Source organism: Schistocerca nitens, chromosome 5 (assembly GCF_023898315.1).
Source record: "Schistocerca nitens isolate TAMUIC-IGC-003100 chromosome 5, iqSchNite1.1, whole genome shotgun sequence".
Lineage (NCBI taxonomy): Eukaryota > Metazoa > Arthropoda > Insecta > Orthoptera > Acrididae > Schistocerca > Schistocerca nitens.
The window spans coordinates 235,989,334-236,001,460 of NC_064618.1; the positions used below are offsets into that span (position 1 = coordinate 235,989,334).

At 45.0% G+C, this 12,127-nt stretch overlaps 1 protein-coding gene across 1 annotated transcript in view; it reads right to left on the reverse strand.

Annotated features, from left to right (window-relative positions):
• Positions 1-12,127, reverse strand: part of LOC126260360 (chondroitin sulfate proteoglycan 4) — a 577,728-nt gene that overhangs the window by 47,178 nt on the left and 518,423 nt on the right. The window contains exon 19 of the mRNA XM_049957687.1: positions 10,276-10,537. Within this exon, the coding sequence (XP_049813644.1) occupies positions 10,276-10,537 (262 nt within the window). The remainder of the gene's footprint in view (positions 1-10,275; positions 10,538-12,127) is intronic.

Consider the following 12,127-nt stretch of genomic DNA (forward strand, 5'->3'; position numbering starts at 1 on the left):
GATACAGTCGACTTTGTATGGCAGTGATCGACGTCAACTTCACTTACACAGAACTCTCCTGTGTTCTACAGAGAACCAGCGTGTCACGCCGGTTACGAAATGTCGGATCCGGTTGACTCTTAAGTATGGGCGGGGATTATTGCAAGTTGCTATGTGGGACCTATCCACGATGTTTCAGGAGCAGTATCAGGGGCCCCATATCACTTCAACTGCACACGCCCCACACCATTACAAGACTCCACCAGCTTGAACAGTCTCGTACTGGCACGCAGGGCTCATTGATTTCGAGGTTGTCTCCACACCCGTACACGTCCACCCGCTCGATATAATTTGAAACAAGGCTCGTCCGACCAGGCAACATGTTTCCAGTCAACAGTCCAATGTCGGTGTTGACGGGCCCAGGCGAGGCGTAAAGCTTTGTTTTGTGCAGTCATCAAGGGTACACGACTGGGCCTTCGGCTTCGAAAGTCCATATCGATGATGTTCCGTTGAATGGTTCGCCCGCTGACACTTGTTGATGGACCAGCACTGATCCGCAAAAATTTACGGAAAGGTTGCACTTCAGTCACGCTGAACGATTCTCTCCATCTCTCCAGTCATCGTTGGTCCCGTTCTTGCAGAATATTTTTTCCGGCCGCAGCGATGTCGAAGATTTGATGTTTTACTGGATTCCCGATGTTCACAGTACACTCGTGAAATGGTCGTACGGGAAAATGGCCATTTCATCGCTACCTCGGAGATACTGTGTCCATTGCTCGTGCGTCGACTAGAACACCACGTTCAAACTTACGTAATAAATTGATAACCTGCCATTGTAGGAGCAGTAACCGATCTAAAAACTGCGCCAGACATTTGTTGTCGTATATAGGTGTTATCGAAGGCAGCGCCGTATTCTGCCTGTTTACATATCTCTGTATTTGAATACCCATGCCTACACGCTCTTATGAGCTTCAGTGTAAAAAAGCAAAGAACAAGAAGGTGTCTCAATCATGTAGAAATAATATTTGTCTATCTTTATGTGTTCATACTGTGAATTTTTAAAGAGCTGGGTCGTACAACCACTTGGCACACAACAGTAACATATTAAGCGATAACAAGGAGGAGAAAACCAGCTAATTTATTTAAGCCTCAAGCTATGTAGAATCCGTAGGAAAACAATATCATTAATTTCTGGATCTAATTTTTAAAGATAAAAATGTTATGGACGAACAAACTCATTTCCGAATCATACTGACTGAAAGATAACAGCAGGGTTAAAGCAATGAAGCGCTGACGGCCAGAAACGGAGCGATCTGCGTCGATCACATGAGCACATGGCGTGCTCGTGCTACGTTTACTAAGGTGAAAGGAGAGACATGGCAGTTGCCAGCACCGTTGGCAGTTTAGGACTGTCATGTTCCAAATATTGCTGCCGGTACCGTAGCTCAAGAACTGAAAACAAGAGCGGTTTACAAAGCTGCGCCAACAGTGAGGTATTGCCAAAGAGTCATGTACACAAAATGTCGTTGGCAGTGGTAGACGCGCAAGCAGCTGTGCAAAGCCCAATTTGACACTGAAGCCTCTTCTTTCGCCGTATTACGGTAGCTAGCAATACCACCCCTTTCCACTGACGCCTGTGAATTACAAGCTATTTCATTCTAGCTAGTATTGTGCCCCGCTGTTCGCCTGCCACTTCTGCTTCCGGCGTAACAGTCGGGATGAGCGGGTAGTCTTCTCCAGTTCTGCGGGCGCTCCTCCCGACACAGTCTTGCGCCGAAGAGGACAAGCACTATTTGTGTTTAGGAATCATTACTGGTAATGGACAGTAACACACCAGCTGGCACACTAAGTTCTACCAGGCGCCACCAACGTGCGCATCGGCGAAAGCGACGCTGCCATTCAGGGACTATGTTGCATCCACAAGTCACATCTTGACCGAGCGATTTGCAGTACCCTTGTGCCTGCGATCTACTTAAGACGCGGCACGATCGCTAGCAACAGCATACGCCAGGTTGAGCCAAGAATTATACACGCGAGCAGTGCTCTTATTCATATGACGTAGTTATCCCACCTGGCTGCACACATCCCCACCGCTACGCCCCGTTGTTTGGATGTGTGGAGAGAGAAGAGGGGAAACAGCGAAAGTGCCGCATTTCAATGGCGTTGCAGACGAAATGCATACGATTTGACTTCACGTTTCATGTTTCTCAACAACATAGATCACAAGCAAGACAAGTTTTGAGTATTAATTTATTATTTTCGGTACACTGAAGACATAATTTTAATCTGACACTAATTGTCTGCACATGGACAGATGCAGAAAATTTCACGTATTTTCGCATCCAGGTTGTCACGTAATCGTGATTTATTTATTTAGTTTCATAATCGAATACTCCTTTCAGACACATATGTTGATCGAAATATTTTACCTTGTTTCCTTGCATTATGGAGACTTGTATACTCTTCACGAGGAAAATGACTTAGACCTCTTGAACACTTTTAAAGTAAAAGAATTTGTCTTTTAAATGGGAATTATATAGCAGATCAATCAGTCACATGCGCAGGGGCGATTTCAACTGAGATGGCAAACCGTGTCGAAAACAGATCTAAGATTGGTAATGGCCTCAATACGTTTATAAAACTATCCTTTTAATTCTTTCAGAACGACAATGAATTCTTCGAACCTCGTCTTTTTTTTTTACGCCAATGAGTTTAGGGAATCGGCGTTGCTTTTTTCAATCTGTTCTGGATGTTCTAATTTCCGTTTCTGTTCTCCTCTTCCCCTGATAAATTCAATAAAAGCGGGTCTTAAATACGAGGGTTGGAATTTAAATAATGGCTACTATTTATTCACAACAGGTAGAAAAGAGTTACATGTTTTCACCTGTTACTGTCCTTCAAAGTAGTCACCAGCGTTGTGTAGAACCCGTTGCCAGCGATGTGGAAGGCTTAGTATGCAATTAGCAGAGCCTGTTCTGTTGACGGTGCGAACGGAGCGGTCTTCTGCCTGTCGAATCTCTGGAACAGTTCTGAAGCGAATGCCACAAAGAGGTTCCTTCATCTTCGGAGCCGGCCGGAGTGGCCGTGCGGTTCTGGGCGCTACATTCTGGAACCGAGCGACCGCTACGGTCGCAGGTTCGAATCCTGCCTCGGGCATGGATGTGTGTGATGTCCTTAGGTTAGTTAGGTTTAATTAGTTCTAAGTTCTAGGCGACTGATGACCTCAGAAGTTAAGTCGCATAGTGCTCAGAGCCATTTTCATCTTCGGAATCAGAATCAAAGTCACAAGGACTTAAGTCCGGGGAGTTTGGTGGATGGTACAATACTTCCCAGTCCCATCGACAGAACAGAGCAGCCCCAGCTTGCGCTGTATGCGCCCGCGCATTGTCGTACAAAATGATGGGTGGGTTGCGCAGAAAGTGTCGCCGGTTCTTTCGCAAAGCTAGTCGCAGGTCATGCTCCAAAAACGAACAATAATACTGTGCACTGACGGTCTGCCGTGGAGGAACGTAATGCGTTAGGGTAACACCATCACAGTCGTACACGAAAATCACCATAACTTTAGACCGCTCCATTCGCACCAACAACAGACAGGCTCTGCTAACGGTATAAATCACTGGTACCTGGTTCTGCACAACGCTGGTGACTATTTTGAAGGACAGTAACAGGTGCAAACATGTAACTCTTTTTTATCGGTTGTGAATAAATGGTTGCCACTATTTAAGTTCCAACCCTCGTAGAAAAATCGATCCAGGATTGTCCCTTGACTGAAGCAAAATACTTCGTAGTAATATAGAAAGCCCTCACACTCTTCGTTTAATTCCATAGAAACTGTTACACAACTGAGAGTGCGACCTCAGAAAATTTACTATTTGTACCATTAATTTAATCACGTGCTCCATATCTGCAAATTGAGCATAGAAAGCTTCTTGATGTACAGAGCAATGAATCGAATCTTTCGATCGATTTTCTGCAACTAAATCTTTAAATTTTTTCTGCGTGGTGTTGTAATGCCATTCCATAGTAAATTTCCGGTAGCTATCGAATATGCTACTGTATATCTCATACCAAAAAAAGAGCCTCTTGCCAGTCCACGAATGCCCAAGGGATGTCTACTGGGCGCTATGTCATCCTCTGCCTTGGGGCGTCATGTGGCTGCAGTCTGGATGGGCATGTGGTCAGCACACTGCTCTCCTGGCCCTTCTGCAAGTTTTCCAGACCAGGGAACCGCCAACATTCGGTCAAGTAGCTGCTCATTTGGCATCAAGAGGCTGAGTTCAGCCCATATCAGTCCTCTCACCAAGAAAATATTCTCCACAGTACATGAAATCGAACATGGGTCCTCCGAATTGCAGACATTTACACTGACCACTTAGCTATGGAGGCGGACGTATATCCTGTAACAGATATTGAGGGTTCTTATCCTTCTGTTCTGCGATTCCCACTCATTTATAAGGCTTGTGACGATAGATCACTAGACTGCCTCTGTTCGTACAGACTACCACTGGAACTGTAAACTTCTTTCATGCAACAAACAAACAGCGAAGTGTAAACAAGGGTGACACCATAGTTCTACCGAGCTGAAGAAAGCCGAGCCGACCGAAAAATGCCGCACCGTAGTGCGAAATGAAATGTTGCGCTGTACCGAGTATTCCGAGAAGTACCTAGCGAAGCCGAGACAGGCCGAGCGTCGGCCTGCACACGGCCAGCGCATCTTTTCGCTTGCAGTTTGGCACAACGTAGCAGACATTTTGATACACTCATGCTCCGGGCTTTACATCGGACAGCCGGCCGCGGTGGTCTAGCGGTTCTAGGCGCTCAGTCAGGAACCGCGCGACAGCTGCGGTCACAGGTTCGAATCCTGCCTCGAGCATGGATGTGTGTGATGTCCTTAGGTTAGTTAGGTTTAAGTAGTTCTAAGTTCTAGGGGACTTATGACCACAGATGTTGAGTCCCATAGTGCTCAGAGCCATTTTTTTTACATCGGACACCCTGTGGCCTATTAAACGAAGAATTTTTAACATTGTGCAGCTCTGTCGGCAACTGTGATAATTGAACATGTAATACGTCAGCCTCAGTTGCAAATAGAAAGCAATCTTTACCCAGATTACAGCCAAAATAATTTGGCCTTCTTCACAAGCCACTGACACTGATGGGTAACTTCTGTTCTTTCATTAATCAGTGTTATACAATTTCAGTTTAACACACCTGGACACTAACTTATTATTTAAGTAAAAAATATTTAGGCACGGCTGCCTTTCTTTCCCTCAGTGATTATGTTTTACTAAGAATATGTAGTTTGATACAATATTCGTGTATGTACAATGTTACATTGTATTTATGGCGTTATACGCCGAATTTATAAAAAGGTCCTCGGAAACCTAACACTTAGCTTTATACTTTTGGAGTACCATGATTAACGTGTTACATCATGTTAAGTTACTACCTGTATTTTCTGCCAGGCTTACCCAGTTTCTAACTACCCTAAGCAATTTTTGTTAGTGCTATCTTTATTACTGCTACTAATGCTATGTTAATTCAAATTGATCTACTTTTAAGTTTTAGGTGCTGTTGGCTTTATTGATGCTTAGTCATACTGATGTACTCTTCACGATATTATAGATCATTCCTGTAACTAGCCACAGATACGATTATTAATTAACCAGATAAAGTTTGAGCAATGTATTCAAAATTGAGAAATAATTTTGCCGAGTAACAGCTAGTCTTTCTTACGGGCTCCGTATCTGTTATAGGGGTATCGTGCTCCTCAGAAGTAAGTTCTTTTACATATTACGCCATTAAAGGTTTTAATGGTTATATTAATCAAATTTCTAATGTAAAGATAGCTACTGTCATGCTTCTATATTTCCACGCGCGTATCGCATGACGATCAGCAATGCTCGGTAGACAGCTGCTCGCCGCGTTTAGCTCCGGCGCAGCTCTCGCGGCCTACCGACCTTGTTCGCGCAGTGGGGCCTGCTGTCTCTCTTCAGCCCAAGTAATGTAGATTTATGACTGGTTACTACGGTGCTACAGGCTTATACTTGACATGCCCAAACTTTCGCATGCAATAGTTTAGTTTCACTGACATGAACAAGGCCAAATTATTTTGGCTGAAACCTGGGTAAAGATTGGTTTCTATTTGCAACTGAGGCTGACGTGTTACATGTTCTATTAAACGAAGCCCCAACCGAGCCGAGGCCAGGGGTCTGCATCAGCACCGCACCATGATGTCACTACAGCATCCATTCTGCATGATGCTCCACAGCATCCATACGGAGACGAAAGCCACCTTCCTCGGAGCCTTCTCCTCCTCCATCGCTGGCATTCTCAGGACTCGGTGCCACTGGACTGCTATTGCTTCTATGGAACTTGCACTGTGTACTTGTGCGTAGTAGTGACTGCCGCTAGTGACGTCACTGAGGATTCTGATTGCGTCATGCTAGTACCAGATCACACCTGTATTTTAGTTCTGATACCGAGCGAGGTGGCGCAGTGGTTAGCACACTGGACTTGCATTCGGGAGGACGATGGTTTAAACGCGCTCATTTAGGCTTTCTGTGATTTCCCAAAATCGCTCCAGGCAAATACCGGGATCGTTCCTTTGAAAGAGCACGGCCGACTTCCCTCCTCATCCTTCCCTAATGCGATGAGACCGATGACCTCACTGTTCGATCCCCTCCCCCCAAAAAACCAAACAGCCTTAGTTTGGTTATTCAGACTTTCACTTATGATGAACTTTGCTTTTGTGTGTTGTACAAATAATGCTACCTAGGAATCAAATGGTTCAAATGGCTCTGAGCACTATGGGACTCAACTGCTGTGGTCATAAGTCCCCTAGAACTTAGAACTACTTAAACCTAACTAACCTAAGGACAGCACACAACACCCAGCCATCAAGAGGCAGAGAAAATCCCTGACCCCGTCGGGAATCGAACCCGGGAACCCGGGCGTGGGAAGCGAGAACGCTACCGCACGACCACGAGATGCGGGCACCTAGGAATCATTAATCATCAATGATGAGCTGTGCTGCGGCTCGTGTTGGTGCTGTTTGTAGATTTACGCCCTCTGTTGGAGGTTCAAATGGCTCTGAGCACTATGCGACTTAACTTCTGAGGTCATCAGTCGCCTAGAACTTAGAACTAATTAAACCTAACTAACCTAAGTACATCACACACATCCATGCCCGAGGCAGGATTCGAACCTGCGACCGTAGCGGCTAGTCGGTTCAAGACTGCAGCGCCTAGAACCGCACGGCCACTCCGGCCGGCTGTTGGAGGCCAGACCATATCCTTTAGTTGGCATGGTTGCGGTTGTGTCTCTTCTTCTAATCCTGACTGGCGATACTCGTTTCGCAAGCGTTGCCTGTCCGCCAGTGGCAGCAGCGGCGGTCATCGATATGTAGTAACCGTTGCCCTATCTTTGGGGCGACGTTGAGGAGCCAGGTCGCGCAGTCTGTGAACTCGCTGGGACCGCTGGCGGCGCGCACGGACTGGGGCTGTGGTCACGAGGGTGCACGACCTCCTCGTAAACCGGATCCCGCAAGCTTTAAGATGAGTGAATTTCAATCCTAGTAGAGCGGAGTCAGTCACCTGTTTGGGCCCCATAGTATCTATGTGATGTTGTGACAGATTATCATTGTGCCATCATGGGCAGTTTGGTGGATCTGCATACGGATTAGTATTTGAAGAGGCTATTGTATTAGAAGCACTTGGCTCAGTGATTGGACGGTGTGGTTGCTCAACTGTGAATTAATAAAGCAGTGAAGGGATTTGTTTCATTCTGCCAACCACCGTCAGAGTTGTCACAGTGAGTTCAGTGTACGTTTGTGTGCCTAATGAATTTGATGCCACTCATTTGGTACTTGGTTTTGGCTTGCTTTGTGATTGATTCCGCAATGAGGAGTAGTTGTTGATTCTGGTTGGTTACATTTCGGTTTTGTTGGCACGCAAATCGAATGGGGCTTTAGTTACTGTTAGTGTATCTGGTATTCTGTACTAGGATTTGTTTGTTCAGATGTTCGTGTTTGTGGAATCGGACGGAAATCTGGTAGTGGTCCCTTCCTCGTTCCGGGCGCTCTAAACACAGTATTCTGGGGACGTAGTGCAGACCGCCGGTTCGGGCTTTGGCCTATTGTTCCATCGTTGCATTTGGTTTATCGGACGTCAGGTAGCTTCAACAAGATTATGATTAGTCATTCGTTAGACTGCCAGTAGTTTGAGTTACCATCTTGTCAAGTGAATGCAACTCTTGGCTGCCTATCTCATCGCTGGAGAAAATGTTTGTTGCCGGATCTTCTCAGAGGTCGATTCTTGGAGCACCGTCTGGATCAGCGGCTTGTTTTTTGATTAACTTTTGCTATTGTATTTCCTGTTTTACAGCAGGTTTCAGATTTTTAATATTATTACCGTTCCTGGCGTGTAAGGCCTTCAGCCGTGATTGTGGTCATTTGCTTTAAAATCCTATTTGGTATTCATATTTTATCAGTAAGCCTTAAAACCTTATGTACTGCCATTCCTGGCGTCTGATGTCTTCTGCGGTGTTTGTGGCGACTTGCCTTTAATATTTCAATACCTGTAATTTGTAAGTTGCAGCAAGTTCTTAAACATTCTTAATTTATTGCAGTTCTTGGCGTTTAAAGCCTTCATCCGTGATCACAGTGGCTTGTTTTATTTTTAAACATTATCTCTTTCTGTATTTTATGGTGATTCGCTAAATTGTAATGGACTGAAAACAATATTATTTACACAGCTCTTTATTCCTTCATTAATAACTTTCGACTATTTTATTTAATTTGAGTCTGGAATTTTTGTTGTTGTTGTGGTCTTCAGTCCTGAGACAGGTTTGATGCAGCTCTCCATGCTACTCTATCCTGTGCCAGCTTCTTCATCTCCCAGTATCTACTGCAGCCTACATCCCTCTGAATCCACTTAGTGTATTCATCTCTTGGTCTCCCTCTACGATTTTTACCCTCCACGCTGCCCTCCAATGCTAAATTTGTGATCCCTTGATGCCTCAAAACATGTCCTACCAACCGATCCCTTCTTCTAGTCAAGCTGTGCCACAAATTTCTCATCTCTCCAATTCTATTCAATATCTCCTCATTAGTTATGTGATCTACCCATCTAATCTTCAGCATTCTTCTGTAGCAACACATTTCGAAAGCTTCAATTCTCTTCTTGTCCAAACTATTTATCGTCCACGTTTCACTTCCATACATGGCTACAATCCATACAAATACTTTCAGAAACGACTTCCTGATACTTAAATCAATAATGGATGTTAACAAATCTCTCTTCTTGAGAAACGCTTTCCTTGCCATTGCCAGTCTAAAATTTATATTCTCTCTACTTCGACCATCATCAGTTATTTTGCTCCCCAAATAGCAAAACTCCTTTACTACTTTAAGTGTCTCATTTCCTAATCTAATTCCCTCAACATCACCCGACTTAATTCGACTACATTCCATTATCCTCGTTTTGCTTTTGTTGATGTTCACCTTATATCCTCTTTTCAAGACACTGTCCATTCCGTTCAACTGCTCTTCCAGGTCCTTTGCTGTCTCTGACAGAATTACAATGTCATCGGCGACCCTTAAAGTTTTTATTTCTTCTCCATGGATTTTAATACCTACTCCGAAGTTTTCTTTCGTTTCCTTTACTGCTTGCTCAATATACAGATTGAATAGCATTGGGGAGAGGCTACAACCCTGTCTCACTCCCTTCCCAACCACTGCTTCCCTTTCATACCCCTCGACTCTTATAACAGCCATCTGGTTTCTGTACAAATTGTAAATAGCCTTTCGCTCCCTGTATTTTACCCCTGCCACCTTCAGAATTTGAAAGAGAGTATTCCAACCAACATTTTCAAAAGCTTTCTCTGAGTCTACAAATGCTAGAAACGTAGGTTTGCCTTTCCTTAATCATTCTTCTAAGATAAGTCGTAGGGTCAGTATTGCCTCACGTATTCCAACATTTCTACGGAATCCAAACTGATCTTCCCCGAGGTCAGCTTCTACCAGTTTTTCCAGTCGTCTGTAAAGAATTTACGTTAGTATTTTGCAGCTGTGACTTATTAAACTGATAGTTCGGTAATTTTCACATCTGTCAACACCTGCTTTCTGGAATTACTGTTTTAAAACTAACTGAGTGTAACTTGTAAAAGGCAACCAATGGTAACTAATTACGGCCCCGTCCACAGTCGTAACGGAATCCTGCCTTCCCTTGACTAACAGGTTTCAAATCATCTGCTTGCGTACTACAAAGGACATACAAGCAGTAGCGTATGTGGGCCCACCTGACGAAGAGCAGGCGGCCGAGCTGCGGCTGGCGCGAGACGGCGTACACGACGTGCCTGGGCCGCGGCGCCTGCCAGTCTGACGCCGTGGCCAGCAGCTGCTGCGGCGAGAGCGCGGCGCGCCGCTGCGGGAACACGTGCAGCGCGCCAGAGGCGGCCACGCGCAGCGACACGGCCCGCACGCGCGCCGTCACGTTGAAGGGGCCCGCCGTGCGCGCGCCGTCGCTCACCGACACCTCGAAGCCCGCGGGGACGCTGCCACCTGTTGGCGCACGTCACACGTCACACGCCTCACATCACTCCTCCTCACCTCAGTTCAACTCCCACTGCGTGCGCCCGCGTCTGTGCTGCCTCCCCAAATCGCTACCGCATATAAAGTTGGTACAACTACTCTTACAGGCAATATTCAGCGTGTACCCAAAAATCTCCGACACGCTTTAGGGACAGGTTCCTTAAAAGGAAATAAGTAAAAAATGTCCAGTAAACATGGGCTCTAAAATGCATACCTTAAGAGGTACGAGAACTTGTACCGGGTGATCAAAAAGTCAGTATAAATTTGAAAACTGAATATATCACGGAAAAATGTAGATAGAGAGGTACAAATTGACACACGTGCTTGGAATGACATGGGGTTTTATTACAACCAAAAAAATACAAAAGTTCAAAAAATGTCCGACAGATGGCGCTTCATCTGATCAGAATAGCAATAATTAGCGTAACAAAGTAAGACAAAGCAAAGATGATGTTCTTTACAGGAAATGCTCAATATGTCCAACATCATTCCTCAACAATAGCTGTAGTCGAGGAATAATGTTGTGAACAGCACTGTAAAGCATGTCTGGAGTTATGGTGAGGCATTGGCGGCGGATGTTGTCTTTCAGCATCCCTAGAGTTGTCGGTCGATCACGATACACTTGCAACTTCAGGTAACCCAAAAGCCAATAATCGCACGGACTGAGGTCTGGGGACCTGGGAGGCCAAGCACGACGAAAGTGGCGGCACACGATCATCACCAACGGACGCGCGCAAGAGATCTTTCACGCGTCTAGCAATATCGGGTGGAGCACCATCCTGCATTTTAGTTCTAATAAAATCCGATGTCATTCCAAGCATGATTGTGTCAATTTTTACCTCTGTATCTACATTATTCCGTGGTTTATTAAGTTTCCAAATTTATACTGACTTTTTGATCATCCGGTACATCTTCGTTAGTGTGAAACACATCTCTTCTACTGAACAAAAAAATGGTTCAAATGGCTCTGAGCACTATGGGACTTAACATCTGAGGTCATCAGTCCCGTAGAACTTAGAACTACTTAAACCTAACTAACGTAAGGACATCACACACATCCATGCCCGAGGAAGGATTCGAACCTGCGACCGTAGCGGTCGCGCGGTTCCAGACTGTAGCGCCTAGAACCGCACCGCCACAAGTTGCCGGCGACCGAAGCGGCCGGCTTCTACTGAACAAGTGCTCATAGCTCGTAAGGTATGGACTTTCGGGTCATGGTTATAAGGCATTTTTGTCTTGATGTGGTCCATATTACCACTTTCCAAAATATGAAAAGCAATTATCTTGCAGTAGAAGAGGTGTGTTTCATAAAATCGAAGATGAACAAATGTTCATATCTCTTAAGGCATGCGATTTAGAGTCCTTGCATTTTTTCTTCTTTTGGTATTAGGAATCTGTCCCTAAAGCTTGTTTTTTTTGGCACCTCATGTACGCTTTCCTCGCATTTACCAGTCTGCAGAACTGTTATTCACAACTAAAAAAATTTCATGTAACTGTCTTTATCATTTAACGCGTCACACTACGTATTTTTAAAGCTTTTTGGCCCACGATAATTATACA